Source organism: Phalacrocorax carbo, chromosome 2, assembly GCF_963921805.1.
Source record: "Phalacrocorax carbo chromosome 2, bPhaCar2.1, whole genome shotgun sequence".
NCBI classification, from domain to species: domain Eukaryota; kingdom Metazoa; phylum Chordata; class Aves; order Suliformes; family Phalacrocoracidae; genus Phalacrocorax; species Phalacrocorax carbo.
This window is the reverse complement of record NC_087514.1, coordinates 33,065,560-33,081,466: the sequence shown is the minus strand read 5'-3', so window position 1 is coordinate 33,081,466 and position 15,907 is coordinate 33,065,560. Positions and strand designations below refer to the sequence as shown.

Sequence of the window (15,907 nt, the reverse complement as noted above, 5' to 3'; positions counted from 1 at the left end):
CCAGCTGTGCCTTTAATGACTAGCTGTGAAAAAAGCTAAAAAAGGATTAATGGTGCCAAAAAAAGTCAACAGCCCAATTCCATAGAAGACAAATATTTTATTACCAAAGGAGTTATAATATCAAAGTAAGAAACTGCAAAAGAGTTATAAACAACTATAAAAATACTTCTATTTATCCAAAATTAAATATGAACACTTTTATTAGTTAAATGCCAATATATTATTCTCTGAAAATATTCACAAATTTTAAGTCTAACATGTTAAACACGTTATATAAAATAGTTGCATATAAGAAATCACAATGTGAAGGTAAGAAATTCTAGCTCCTCCTGCAGCTAACTCTAAGATAACCAAACACATACGGCTAGTGCTGTTTCCAGTCAGCTGAACCAACTTATATTCAGGCATCTCCTTTTCGCCTGCCATAGGTCTTGCTGTCTTGCCTCTACTTGAGCCAGTAGAAGTGTGCTACATCTCTCAAAAATCAGTATCCTTCCGAAGTTTTTCAATAAGTCAACCTTTTCCCCATTTTCCCAAGCCTAAATCAGTTTGCAGACCCATTACATACCCACACTGAACACTCCATTGCATCAACAGGACAGACCCAAGATCAGGTGCTTGTTTGCTAAATTATTCCTTTTGGTCTTTGATGCATTTTATATAGATACAAAGGAACCAGCTACTTTGCCATACTGTTTTCTTCACCTGCAGCTTGTAAGATGTTTTTATAAATCGCAGTAGACATGTAAGTAGATTGCTTTCATATGACAGTATTATAAAGTTACTCAAAAGATCAGGAAATTCAAAATAGTTTCCAGAGCACACAGCTGGAACATAGCCTTCTGCAAAGTTCTTTGTTTCAAATGCTGGTCTTTTACTTCCACTTCTTGGACTTCAGCAGCTTGGTTTAGCCGTTTCTGTTTATTCCGTCTCCAGGAACAAGGTACAGTAGCTTTCCATCAGAATTCTGGCATAAAGTGTTCATACAAACGAGCACAGTTACTCGAAGAATGCATACAAAATGCAAAGATACCAAGTAATGCCACTTTGAAAGAAAAGAGCAGGATTCACCTGGAATCACCTGGAAATTATTTTTTCAAATTTATTCCAGCAGGATCGAAGGCTAGATACATTTTCTTTCAGTTCACAAAATTCATGGTTACACTTCTTTCTGGACTGTTCACCTGTTTCTGTACCTTCTTTATTATGTGTATTTATGTGTGTGCAAACCTGAAAAAGAATAGTTTGTGTTGTTAATTGAGAAGTGCTTATTCTTTTCATATAGCCATCTTTTAAAACAAACCGACTCCATTACATCTCAATAAATAAAGGAGGTACCTTGCAAGGAAAAATGAGAGAGAAGAGAGCAAACCCAGAAAGCTGGGCTACTCACAGAACGTGCCGCGGCAGCACACAGCCTGCATCACTCTGATGTTCTCACTCTGAGCACAACCCTGCTGCTGCCCTTGCCCACTGGACAGGGAGAATGCAGCTTTAACACACAGAAAATATGGACAGCTGAAACCAATGTGCGCAACTGAGAACAGGTACGTCCTCTGTCAGTGGTTTAAGATTTATCTTCTATTATTTGAAGGACTGGAAAAATAAAGCCATTTAAATTGTGAGCCAAACTTCAGAAGGTATGACTACGTGTGTGGTACCTTGAGACTGGTGGAACAAGACAGACCTGTTGGGGTTGGTGCTGTGGCCTAGTGCTCAGGATCTCACCCAGAGGCAACAAGACCATGGTTCTTGTCCATATTCAATGACTGTTCATGATTTTTACCAAATTACTTTAATTGGTCTTTAAGTAAAACCAGGTATCCGCAAGGTTAGGCAGGAGTTTCAAGGATGACACTCTTTGACTCCTATGACTTACCTGGGATACCTTTTATGGTAAGGCAACTATTGGATTCACCACATGTGGCTAAGCAAAATATGTACACCGTTACTTAGAAGATCTGGTCCTAGGTTATGAGTTTCTCCATTTCAAGGAGAAAAAGAACGAGTTAAATGCAGCCTTCAATCCAACTATTTAAGCCAATCAAAAGAATTATATCCTTTGGTGTCTATGGGGAGGCTTTTTTGATGTTGGTCAATCTTTTCGTGTTCAACAGGTAACTGTGAGCCATGCTTAAAAAAACACTCTTTCGTTACAGTAGTCTGTAGATCATTATGCTAGATTTGTGTGACACATCAAAGAGCAGATTCTGCCAATGACTGAAAATCCAAGTGTTTTCATATCTGACTGTTCTTGTTGATTTTGAGATATTGCAGTTAAAATAAAGATCAAAGGGATTATGGAAAGGAGAGAAGCTCCCACTAATTGTTGAAACAAAACAAATTAAACATTATTCTTAGGGTAGAACCCCAATGAGGAGTAACAACTATGATTTTAAACGCTAGAGAAGTTACAGGCTGCATTTGCATAAGTGTGGTCTTTGTCTGTTACGGGAGAATTAACTCAGGTATTTCAGTACTGAACCAGAGTATGTATCTTCACTATAGACTTCCAGATCATTGTCTTACTTAGCCTTTGTGCTGGGCTTAATGTCTGTTACAAGACATATGTTACAGAGGGCGAAATTTATCATGCATATAACATGTGCATGATAGTTGTACCTTTGAGAGGTAGATATGACAGTCTGTGTTGAAGAGCTCTGAGGAATAAGTCACGTACTTCCAACAAACTGTAGACCATCACTACCACTCACCTTTTCTTTTTTATGTCTTTCACATTTGCACTGTAGAACCTGTAATGTCCCACACGAGACTAATGCTGCTTTCCATCTAAAGTCTTCGCTGATTTTTTGCTTATGAAAGAATCTCAGCATGTTGCATGCCATACTCTGTAGTGATTCTATTTCCTGTAAAGACAGCAAGAAAAGTATGTCCTGAAAAGTCTCTGCACCATTAATTCTTTATAATGTTGGTCTGTAAAACACATGACTAATCTGACCTACCTGCCACCTCTTCAAAATATTTAAAGTATCATTTTGTAGTAGTAGTAATGATAGCGTAAGGATGTTAGGGAGAAATCATAGCCATAATGAAATCAGCTGCTGCAGTTAGGAAAACAGTGAATGATTTCTGAGTTAGGAAAACAGTGAATGATTTTTGGAGCCAGTCCTTTTATGAAGTCACGATAAAATTTACAGCAACAGATGACAGCTGTTCCTTCTGTCTTTTGAGATTTGTCCAAACTATTACTATGAAAGCTTTCAGATCTGAGATGAAAAATTTAGCTGATACGATTTTCTGTAGAAAAATGAAAACGTATGTTGGGAAATTCTTATGTTTGCTACCAATGGCAAAATAAAATAAGTTTCCTAACTATTTTGGATTAAAAATATAAAATAATCTTTACAGTAGTAAAAAAAAAGCATTTATTGGATATGGAATTGCTTAATATTTTAATTTTTAAAAATATCAATCTACTTGACAACTTGTGTGCTTCCAAATTCAAAAAAAGAACAACCCTGAATATCATGATTTGACTATTAAAAGGTAATATTACTCTCTATCACAATACGTTATTCAGGGACCAGACTGTACAAAGAACCCATCTGAGTTTGTATTCTCTAAAATAAATTCTGAGAAGTTAAATTTTACCTGAGTATCATTGCAGAAAAACAGTTTGCTATTTTCATGTTTTTTATTCTTGCAGCACCTGTCACGATACTCTGCAGACATATTTACCTGTAAAATATCATATATGTTTAAACATGGAAGTACTTTCATGCAAGTGAGACAAGTTTCTCACTAACAGCTGGCAATGTCAACACTAAATTGTTCTGTAGCATCTCCTCACGTGCAGCAGGGTCAGTGTACAATTCTGAGCTTCTCATCTGCGTGAGGGCAAAGAAAACCCCAATCCGGCTGGAATTTCTGAAGGTATTCACAGAATCATATAGAATCACAGAGTGGTTGAGGTTGGATGGGATGTCTGGAGGTCATCTGGTCCAACCCCCCTGCTCAAACAGGGTCACCTACAGCTGGTTGCCCAGGACGGTGTCCAGACAGCTTTTTAATATCTCCAAGGATGAGACTCCACAACCTCCCTGGGCAACCTGTGCCAGTGCTCCGTCACCCTCACAGTGAAAAAGTGTTTCCTGGTGTTCAGAGGGAACCTCCTGTGTTCCAGCGTGTGCCCATTGGCTCTGGTCCTGTCACCAGGCACCACTGGAAAGAGCCTGGCTCTGTCCTCTTTGCCCCCTCCCTTCAGGAGTTTATAGACATTGATAAGATCCCCCTGAGCCTTCTCCTCTCCAGGCTAAACAGTCCCAGCTCTCTCAGCCTTTCTTTATTGGACAGATGCTCCTAATCATCTTTGTGGCCCTTTGCTGGACTCTCTCCAGAAGCTCTCTATTTCTCTCATACTGGGGAGCCCAGAACTGAACACAAATCTACTCATTTTAAACCTTTATATTCTATCAAATTACTTGGTCCTTTGGCATTTTAAAACATACAGAAATATCTTGCACAGACATCAAATACAATGTTTGTCTCAATAAATACATGCCCTGGGCTTCTAAACAGATCATATCCCTCACTTTGCACAGGACCTAACAGAAGATGAGCTAAGCAATATCATTTGCTCCCTTTGCGTGATCATAATCTTTTATCAATGGTTTATTCTCGGGCTTTTTTTTTCCTTTTGCTTTTACGCTTGTCATTGAGATGGCAACTGAACCCAAATCATCAGAATTCCGTTGCTTTCCTCTTCAGCCTGTATCCAGATGACCTAATCCAGCCTGAAGGGCTTTAAAAAAGGCAGCTCATGACAATACTGTGTTAGATCTTCTCACTTAGGCCCACATATGAACACATTAGACAGCTTAATTCTTAAAATTCTTCTGCAGACTTTTGTGTAACATTGCCTGGATTTCAAAAGCTCACCCCAGATGAATAGAACTTAATCCAGGAAGATTTTAAAAATCAAGAGTTTAGGGAGCCAGATAGTCACTGACAAAAAAAAAATAATCCAAACCCAAAACCCAACAAAAACATTTGGAAGATTTGGAAGATAATGCACACCTCTACTTGTACCACAACAGAATCAAGCTTTGCTGCAGTCACACAGCACCAAGACATAAAAATAAAGAAATTGCCACCCTAAACCCCATACATCTGTGGCTTCATTTACTAACTGCTAAGGGATTTACCCATTCTCACTGACCTCCTCAGATCATCTTTAGTATGACATACAGTAACCATTTCGGAAGGCAGTTTATTGGCTGTGACTGAAGCAACTAAAGGGAAACCCTTGCCTCAGAAAAGGCATTAGTGAAAATCAAATTAGCTTATGGATGTCTAGTATATAACCCACTAGTCATTTCCATAACTGCCTCCAAACATCAGGCTGAGGGACTAAAAATTATTGACTTTGGCTCTGCAACTGCAGGGAAGTGCCTAATGGGCAGTGGCTATCACCCAAACAGCACTGTCATAATATTTCCTGTTAAGTTATACTGCCAAGACTATATGCTGATTTTACACAGAGGACAAATGAATCTCTTCTTAACTGGGAAAACAAAGACAGGAAAATAAAGAAACTTGCACAGTAGTTGCTTGTGCATGGCTATTCTAGGAAGTAAAAGCTTCAGAGCTCGGTACATTCCCGTTACCTTTCACAAACATTAATATATTAAGATTTCATTTATTTATTTATTTGGATAGCAGTTTTCATTCTCATGCAGCCTCCTCAAAAACCTCTGTCTACCTCCTAAAAAACTCTATAATATATATCACAATTACAAAGAGAAAGACTTTCAAAATATACCTAGAAGAATGGCACTGCTCCATTCAAATCCTTGATAGCACCCTGGGGCATCAAGCTTCATCCTGCAGTTGGGCAGTGGCAAGGCATTGTCACCTCCAGCCTGGGACACCCCGCCAGCTTCCCTGACCCTGCAGCTCCAGCAGGGCTGGGATGCACCTTATGGCTCTCCACCACAGGAATACAGTGGGATCTGCCTCCCAGAGGCTGTTATTCCTGTTGTATTGTTTTCTCTTATAGGTTACCTGTCTTAAAACTCTCACCAAGAGGAAGAGGGTTTATTTTTGTTATCTAGGAAACACTTGTCTTTGTCAGAAATATGATGGCAAACTAAAGAGGCTACTTATCTGTTCCAATATGGCCGTGAATATTTTCCCCTTCTTTGGTGCCTTGTTCAGACTAAGGTCATTTATCTATCGAGAAGTACCTTTCTCTCTTCATAATCTCAACAAACACAAAATGTTCAGAATGTTTTTGAAGATTTAACAGTCGTTTCCTGACCTAAAGGTATTTTGTTTCCAGCTGAGGGCTGATGTGTCTTTGTCGAGAAAGGTTGGAAATCACTGGCATAATGCTCTGAAGGATGGTGGTAGATGGTAAGTGTGAAGAAATACAATGGCTCCTGATTTCACCTTTGGAAAAGCACTGTATATCACTTGTATTTCATACAAACAGATCTTGGTTTAAGATTGCAACAGCATGGTGAGTTCTCGTTTGGTGACAAATTGCCACAAACCCCCCATTTTCATACAAATGCCTCTGCTAATCCAACTATGGAAAGTGCTTTCTCCTATGAAAGTGTTCTTGAGAGATGAATTTAGTTGTTAATAATTCATGATGAAGAGTTGGAAGGTAGGTTTGGGGCATGGGTTGGTAAACTGTTATAATACTGTTTTGCAAAGCTATAATAAACCTGGCTGATAAAGCCATGATGGAGGAGGTTTACAAATGAGTAAGTTAAGTTTTTCTCCGCTGCCATCTAGAATAGTCGATCCTTTGTTGGCTAAACAAGATATATTAATAGGTAAAATACAAAGAAACTTTTATTGTTGTATGAATTTTGTGCCTCTGTGCATTTGTATTCAATGGAAAATACAAAACTTCATCAAGAAGTCTACAATTAGTAAAACAAACTGCAGGTTGTGTAATGATTTCTTCTCTTGATTAGAAGATATAAACAGAAGTACTCATGACATCACTTCAGAAAGGAGTATTTTTTAATGTAATATATTACACTATTTAGGGCCAAACGGTACATGTGCCTAACTACACGGTGCACCGGCACAAATACCTGTATCACAGTACTTGTACATGCACGTAGGCAGATCCACAGATTTCAGAGATGTTAAAGAGACTGAACTGTTGCACCCCCTCAAATAAAGCCACCGTTCCAGGACAACGTGTGATTTTAAATTGGTCTTTCATCATATGTTAACATTAGAGCTTTTTTTAATTATTATTATTTGCTATCATCTAAAAAGAATCAGCATTTTTTGCAAGCCCAAGAGCTATTACCTACCAGCTCATTGATGTCGTGGCTTAGTATATTCTCGTACTTCACACGGATTTCAGTTGTTTTATTTCCCATTGCACAACTAGATGAATTCACTGGAGACAGAACAAGGAGCAGTGGCAGAACCCGAAAGATAGATCTAAAAAAGGCTGGATGACAACAAGAGCAGTTAAGTACATGTTAAATGCCATAGAGTACCTGCTGTATTAACAAATACATTCTGTAATCTGTTTGAATAGTTTAAATGAGACCTTTGTACAACCAAATGACATGTAGCTTGAGGGGAGGATTCAGCTCCAGAATAAGATACTTTTTGGGTGTCTAAATTCCCTCCTACTCAAGGATGATTTAGCCAGCATGGTCAAGAGCCTACAGCTATTGACCTGACCTGCCAGGTGTCTGTTTGGGCTGAATTAATGTCAGAAGTCTCATTCACATCAGAAGTGTGTTTCAACGTATTTTCAGGCTGACCAAATGTACAAATCCATACTAGTGGCCATAACATGAGATGAGGTGGCAACACACCCTTCTCTGCAAGACTATTTGCAATCTTTTGAGCAAATCTCATGGCCCCTCACTTTTTCCTCCCTTCAGTGGACCGTCTTGCTCTGCTCAGACCCTTGTCTTCTGTCCTTGCATGATATCCAGGAAAATATGAGTTCTGCGAGGACGGGCAGAGAGAAAAGACCAAAATATCAGAAGAGCCTGAAGGGAATTGGCAGCATAACTGGAGGCTGCAGGTGACTGGCCGGATGCTGGGAATGAGGGAGACTGGGTAGAGGACAATATTGGTACTAGAAAGCTCATAATTGGACTCTGGCCCACAGCAAGACTGGCAAGGATGTTGCGTAAATGGAAGGTTTTGGAAAAAAACAGAGCTAGAAATTTAGGCTGGAGGATTAGCAAAGACCACAGCAGGTTCATGGACTAGCATGAGCTGTTTCTACCCAGCTCTGCTACTCAGTAAGAACAACCACCTCATACGTAGTTACTGTGGGGTTGCAGCCAGGAAAGGCAGAAGGGATGCCCTGACCCTAGCTGCTACTTTTGTTCCTCTCTGGCAAGGATGGGAGCGTGTGGGTGCCGCCAGTCCAGCACTCAGAGATGGGCGTCTCTGGACTTGGGCATCACTAGCAAATCCCAGCCTCAGAGAAAAACCTTGAATAACTAAGAAGAAAGCTATGACACTTGACCACAAACTTTGAGCCACCTGACTGCCGTGATGCAAGAACCCCAGTCACACCACGCGCTCATCTCCATACAGAGAAACACAGTCACTCAAGCCCATCCCAGCTGATTCCCACCACTCACTGCTGCTTCCAGGCAGAATGCATACCACTGTTCCTGGCTACCAAAGCCTCTTTTGCTGATAGAATACTTGTGAACACACTGTGATGAACACCTCTGTCCTAGAAATAACACTGGGAAATTTTTCCTTGTACAAGCCAAATTCCAAAATTCTCCTTGTGGCAAGCTGCCTGCCAAATTTTAATGGGAAATTTGATGGCCTGAAAACCAGATTTTCTAACCTTTTCATATACTGACCAACAGAGGTCTAGTAATACCTCAAAAAATCTAGCCTGAAGAGCTAAATGGATTGTAAATGGATCCTACATGTAGTAAATGTAAAAACTAGGTCAGGCAAATCTATGATGCTCTTCAAGCTCCAAGTGGACACCTGAATTCCACAGGGCTTTACCTTTGTGAATCTCTGTGCTAACTATATCTATGCCAAGCGAATTATCAATTTGCTGGACTGAGATTTAATATTTTAAAAGAAGATTATTTAAAAAATGCAAGAACTCAATTACAGGACAACGTTTTTCCAATATACCCTTGCACCTCTTGATTCCAGTGCAAAAAAAGAGCCGCAAAGCTTGTCTCCAAATAACAGCGATACAAGCAACTTGGATATGCTGCTTCAGAAGACACAAATAACAGTCTCCTAAATTAAAGCCAATCTAACAGATTCTGTCACTTAATATTTGGCTTGCCCAGCAACAAGCAGAGATGAAAGGTGAAAAGTGCAAAGCCACTTCTTTTATTTTTACTTTCTCTGTATTGTACAGATTGCGAGCCTTGTTTTAAATGAGGAAATTATGGAATCAAAGCAGATAATTCTGGAAGAGATGTTGCACACTCATGAAGTCCCTTGACCCATCGCCAGATCGCGATGAAACCTTTCAGTCATCCCTAAATGAGTTTGTCCGCAACCCATTAGGTGAATGTCATAAAAAGTTTCGAGAGCTTTGGACTGAGAATTGGAAGGATTTTTCTTAAAGTTAGGTAACTTCAAGAGAAGCAGAATTATTCTTGCTCAACACAACGAGCACGTTGAAAAGAAAGGGAGCGTGTATTACTGGTAATACCCCATCCGTTCAGTGAACTCCCAAAAATCCGTAAATCCTATCTGGAAAGCCCCAAAAAATTCTCCCTGAAAGAATTCGCATTCCAGCATTTCCAAACATTAAAAAGCCCCTCTTGGTTGTTGGTTGTTTGGTTTTTTTAATTAAAAAACCCCTCTTGTGCTTGCGGCCTGGAAGTGGCACTCCGGGCACGGCCACGCCCGAGACGCGTCCCCGGCCGGACCCCGCGGGCTCCCCGCCGCAGCAGCCTCCACGCACCCCACGCAACCCCCGCACCTCCGCGGGCGGCACCCTCCGCTCCGGCCGCCCGGCCCCGCTCCGCAGCCCGCGCTCCCCGAGGGGAGCCCTTAACAGCGAGTCTCTCCCTCAGCCCCGCCGGAGCCCTGCGAAGGTGCGGGGGTGCGCGCCGCGGCTCCGCAGGTCGCTCCCGCCGCCCGCCGGGCGAGGGGACGGGGCTCTGCCGGCCCACGGGCCCCGCGTCCCGCCGCTGCGCGGCACCTGCTGCCGGCGCGCCCCGCGGAGCGGCAGGTGCCCGCGGAGCGGCGCGGAGCGGCGCTGCTTCCCCCCCCGCCCCGCACCGAGCCCCGCACCGTCCCGCCGCCCCCGGGCCCCGCTTCCCGGCAGCGGGCGGGATGGGAACCGGGCGGTTTTACTTTCATTCTAAGGGGAAAAAGAGAGAGAGAGAGAGAGAGAAAAAAAGCAAAACTGGGAATTTCCCCGCGCCGTCACCGCCGGTTTAAAAGGGCACCGGGCGGCACCGCGCCGCCACAGCAGGCGAGGCGGCGGGGCCGGGAGCGCGGAGGCAGCGGAGCCGGTGAGGAGCCCGCGCGGCCGGGGGCGCGGAGCGGCGCGGAGCGGTGCGGTGCGGCGCGGTGCGGCGGAGCCCAGCCCAGCCCGGGCGCAGGTGGAGGCTCTGCCCGGCGGTGCGGGGCGGTGCGGGGCGCGCTCCTTACCATGGAACATGGTCCGCGGGGGAGGTGGCAGGGAGCTGCGCCGGCGGCTCCGCGGTCATGGTGGCGGCGCCGTCCCGCCCATGGTGCCCGCGGGCCGCGGAGCGCCGCGCAGGGAGGCGCGGGGGGCGAGCGGGGCGGCGGCGGCCGGGCGGGGCTCAGCAGCCCCCCGCCGCCCGCCTGCAGGGGGGGGGCGCGGCTCTGTCACAGGCGGCTGCGGGACGGCCGGGCTTTGCTTTTCCCATGGGGCTTCCGCCGGCGACAGGTACTTTCACTTTCTGCTCCGCCGGCGGCCGCGGTGCTCCCCGCCGCGGGCTCCGCGGCCTCAGCGCGGCGAGGCGGGCGTGGGCGGCTGGCCGCACGCCGCGGGAGTAGGCATCCCCGCTCCGCCACCGGCGAGGCCGGCAAGCGCCCCGGGCCGGGCGGGAGGGGCCGGCGGCGGGCAAGGGCCGGGACCGGGACCGGGGCCGGGGCCGGGACGCGCCCGGGGGAGGGCGACGGCGGCGGGATCCCGGCGCGCGTCCCGGAGCGCCTGTGGCGGGGCCGCGGCTGTGGCGGGGCCGCGGCTGTGGCGGGGCCGCGGCTGTGGCGGCGGGGGTTACATAGAGCGCCGGCTACACGCCCAGTGCCGTGTGCGCGGCCAGGGCGGGAAGGATGGACCTTGGCAGTACGCGTGGAAAGAGCCGCTCATCCGCGGGGAGGAAATCTTTTTTTTTTAAAAAAAAAAAAAAGCAAAAACTTGGGGAAAAAAAAAAAACTTGGGAAAAAAAAAAAACCAAACCCTAACCAACCCAACCGTCGGTCTTTTGGAGGAGGGAGACTTGGTTTCTGAGCTGCTCCCTACCGCTCGCTCAGCTGTCCCCGGCTGGGTCGTGGGAGGCGGGACTGGCGAGAGGGCTCCCCCTCAGAGCGAGGGTTACCCCGGGCTGCTGGCAGCGGGTGAGAAGCGCAAGGTGGATGATTTTCTGCAGGTTTCGCCACCCCACCTCCCCCCCAGTAGCTCATCTTGAGAAATCCGGGAGAGTTAAGAAGAGACAGTGAATGGCTCAGGAAGCTGTTTTAGCGTAGAAGCAGCCCAAGTTCTAAAAGACAGCTGTAGCCAGGTGTGTTTTTCTAGGTAAATTCAGAACGCAAAAATTGATGCTTTGGAGCAGGTGAAAAGGCTTGGAATAAAACTGGGCATGAAATTTCTTTGTAGCATCCCCTTCACATCCCCCGCCTAACAGACTCTTTGAGTTCTACATCCTGCTCCACATGAGCACAGAGAGCTGATTCCATAACCCCTCTCCCTTTCTCATAAGGGTCCTTATCCAAGGGGGAGATAGATACTGGGGTGTGAATATCAAGAAGCAAATATATGGAGCTGGCTAAGGTGTACACTGCCTAAGATGGTTCCTTCCCGTTATCTCTTCCTGGAATTGTGCCATTTCATTCACGTAAAAGGATGTACTTAGCCTTCTTTATTTGCCTCTGGACTACACTCTGCTTTGGATTGACTATATATTCCTCAGGAGTTTTTCTTTGGAAAAAATTTAGTCAGTCCTTCTTCAGAAGTATTCTGACAAGATTCAAGAGTGAGAGTGTTTTCCACCCCTTCAGCTTTGAGCAGGTTGACTCTAGTAACAATTTCACATCACTGCCGTACTGTTTGGGCAAGGGACAGTGATCAGTATCAACACAGCTCCATACAAAGAGCAAGCACCCGTCCTTGCTTGTTACCTTAATGTGAGCCGGGCTGGGTGTGACAGATGGCTCCGACCTTGAATTTGGGCAAGTGTTTTGCCTCACTAAAAGCTACATGATCTGGTTCTTAGATGTGTCTTAAGCTGTCACTCTGTTTTTCATTTCTTGTCTTCTGTCTACTCCTAAATATTGTGGAAAACATCCCTCTGTAAGCATTTGGATTTGCCTATGTATGCAGGTCAGAGAATGCTGCGGGACTCTTCTTTTTTTGGGGGAATAGTACCTGCTGTAATGCAAGCAAATTTATGACTAGCTGTTTCTAGGGTCTGGCACTTTCGAAACTCAAAGGCTTTGAAAAAGCTGCACTGTAAAGCACCAGTCCTGCAAAACCGTATCCACAAGATCAACTTCCCTTTTACGCAAGTAGTTGATGCAATTTCTTGTACTAGTACATGTGTGCTCACAAAATGAAGTGTTTTATGCAGATGTTAGTAAATTGTCAGAGTGTAAAATATAAAGGAAAACTTTAGCTGCTTTGGTTGTGCTAGTTTTATGGCTGAAACATCAGGAAGACTGATAATTGCTTCAATTTAAATCTAAAAAAAATAGTGTGATTGATGGAAGAAGTCAGCGTAGTAGCTTTACAGGTTAATGGGAACATGACTCTGAAAGGTGATGCTGGAGTGTTAATAGGAGTTTTGTTCTTTTCTTCGGTAGTGGCAGGGTCTTGTCTGTTGTTTTTTAAGAAGACGAAGAGTCTGTCCATTGAACGTATGAGGAATTTTTCTTTAGTCAAAGGGACAGAGAGATGGTGTGATCTGTACGTGGGCCCTAATCATGTGTTTAGATCCCAGCCAATTCCTGTTACGTGACCTAACCCTGGACCGCAATGTACGCTTACGATACAGATATTATTCGATGTATCCGTGTGTGGAGGGTGCTTTAATACTCAAGTTTGACTGTAACTTCTATGTGCTTTTTAAAATATCTTTTGAATCATTAGATGCACTTTGTTTTCAAAGTGCTTCTTTTAGTGATTTAGCAATGACTTTTTCTGAAAAGATTACCTGCAGAAAGATCAAATGCATGTCTTCAGGAGACTATGTTCAGCAGACATAATTTCCTATTTTTTAAAGAAAGAACAGGCTGGTGCCTGTTTCAACCAACCAGTTGAAATATTTAAAGAAAGGATTTAATACTGATTATATGAATATCATCTTAGCAGCCTGTTTTAATCAAGAACTCATGGAAGGAGTCTTGAAGGTATAAAAGTTTATCCCGTCTGAGATTTGCTTAGTCTAAACGACTGATATCGATTTGCCCGTTTTGCAAAATGCCGTTGGTGCCGAGCTGTAAATAGAGAGCATATGGACTCGAGATATATTAGCTTTACTATGTAAATAATTTGATGAAGTAAAATTACAAATAAGCGACTGCTGGAAAGATGTAGTCTAATGCAGGGCATTAGTGCAAATGTGTGCAGTTTTCTCTTTCACATTGCTTTCAAAAATAACTTTTGAAACTGTAAAAGAAGGTGCAGCAAATTGCACAGCTAACAACTGAAAGGCACCGGTAATTTTAGCTGTTCATGGATGAACATATTCCATGATTCTGCTCAGCACATTTTCCAAGGATAATTTCTGTAAATGAGTTTAAATTTAAAGATCCAATTGTCTCCTGACCTGGTCAAATTTGTTCTTAGAAAAGCAGCTATTTGGGCATTAGATATTAACCTCTACCAGAATGCCGCTATTCCTGGGTAGCTACATGATTGCAAAGCACATGATTTCTTGTTAAGATTCAGTTCTCGAAAGACTAAGTACTTCTGGGAATGTTGCTGTCTTTCTGCAGCTGTTGCTTGTCAGCTTGAAAAGATCTTTTGCTCATAACTTTAGATTTGACTTTAGGCTGCCCACAGACTTACAGCAGCATTAGTGAATGATTGTATTATTGGAGAAAAATTAATTGAAAAGTTACAAATATTTTATTTTATTTTGGAATAAAACATACGTGCTGCAGTCATCACAAACTGGTGGAACTCAGGGAAGTGTGGCCACTGTTACCGATGTTTTTATTTTAGAGAATAAATGTGTCAGGTACTTAAATTATTCTCATCTAACTATGGGGGATGGGGAGAAGAAGAGACATATTCCCTCCTACCCCACCCTCCAAAAAAACCCCAAACCCCAAAAGAATCCCTGCTTAACTGGGATTCAGAGCTAAGTTTATTGTGCACCCAAAACTCCCACTGATACTCGGGTCTGGGAAGTTCTGATCTGTTGTATTTAAGCAAGACCACGGGACCTAATTTTGTCATTGCACTAGAACACCCATTTTGTTGAATTACCCTTGCTACTTTTTCTGCACACATCATTTGTCCTGCCCTTGGGGTGTGTGCTGGAAAAAAACATGAGCTGACTGATACACTGGTTTTTAATGCAGAATTAATCTTACATTCACTCGAATGTAATGTATATGACTCTGTTGTTTGGTTTTTTTTGTGAGAATTCTAGGTAATTTTCCCAGTGGAGGCTGGGAAAGAAAAAAATATTTCTAGAAAAATCTTAAGAAAAGAATCGTGGAAGCGTGGCAAACTCACAGGAAATGTTTGTTACCAAGCTGCGGAGAAGCTTATTCCTTCAGCAGAGAGCAGTAATTATTTTATCTTCCTGTCTTGCAGTATGGGAAGATACCAACAATGATTTTATCAAGAACAATGTGTCAAATAAGGGATTTTGATAAACCACCACTGGGAAGGGGGCATTTCCTAAGAGCAGCCCTACCAGTGTTGAGGAGATGGTTTGGTGTAAGGCATTAGTAGTGGGAATCAGGCTCCTTACTCCTGGCTGCCAGGGGCACTACCCGCATTCCCAGCTGTGACTCCATCGCAGAGCCCGGTGCCTAAGCCAGGCTTTGCCTGTGCCGGTCCGGTGGCATGAGGAGGCTTGTACCCCTCTGGGCTTCCAGCCTGCGTGTCAGCATGCTCAACCCAAGGGGCAAGAAACAGCCCCTTGCCACCACCTCTGGGCTCTTGCTGACCCTCCTGTTAAAGCTCTCTTACTTGCCGTTGAATTACTGTAATCGAGGTTTCACGGCAGGTAGGAAGAGGGGTGCTAGTTCAGTTCACTGAGGAGAAGGCTCGGTTTCAGAAGTGCCCTCTCAAACATCTGTTTTTAAATGAAGCGGAGCAGCCTCGACACTTTCTCCGAGAGCCCCAGTCCCCGCTCACCCAGTGGTGCGGCAGGCTGTCCGCAAGCAGGGCGATCGCTGGGCACTGAGCGCAGGACGCGGCCCTCCTCCTCCCAGCGATGCTGTGGGCGAGGTGTTCGGCAGGCAGCTGGGGAGCGCCTGCCTATGCATTTTCTCTTGCTTTTCCTACTTTAAAAAGTGCAGTTTCAGGGAGGTCAGCATAGCAGCAATGGTCTTTGCAGATATTCACCCACACTGAAATTATGAATATTTCGTTGCATTTCAGGGTCTTGGAGAGTCATTTGGTTTGGGTGTTTTACTTTCAAGATTGTTTTTCCAAAATTAAAATAAATTATATTTTATTATTTGTGTGAACTTATGTGTCTTAGTGGTGGCTCTTTTTTACAATGTTACATATACAAGTACA

General features: G+C 44.1%; 1 protein-coding gene across 1 annotated transcript; it reads right to left on the bottom strand.

The window, feature by feature from the left end:
• Positions 1-265: 265 nt before the first annotated feature.
• IL7 (interleukin 7) lies at positions 266-10,621 on the bottom strand. The gene is made up of 5 exons (XM_064445433.1): positions 10,612-10,621; positions 7,299-7,441; positions 3,613-3,699; positions 2,715-2,867; positions 266-1,230 (listed from the first exon to the last, which is right to left on the bottom strand). Exons 1-5 carry the CDS (start codon positions 10,619-10,621, stop codon positions 1,078-1,080), a joined length of 546 nt encoding a protein of 181 aa, XP_064301503.1. The 3' UTR covers positions 266-1,077.
• Positions 10,622-15,907: the final 5,286 nt, after the last annotated feature.

Coding starts and splice junctions, on each gene's coding strand:
- IL7 (XM_064445433.1), bottom strand. Junction 2,868..3,612: donor TTTTCTGCAATGATACTCAG/GTAAAATTTAAC, acceptor CTGTCTTTACAG/GAAATAGAATCACTACAGAG. Junction 1,231..2,714: donor AAAGACATAAAAAAGAAAAG/GTGAGTGGTAGT, acceptor ATTCTTTTTCAG/GTTTGCACACACATAAATAC.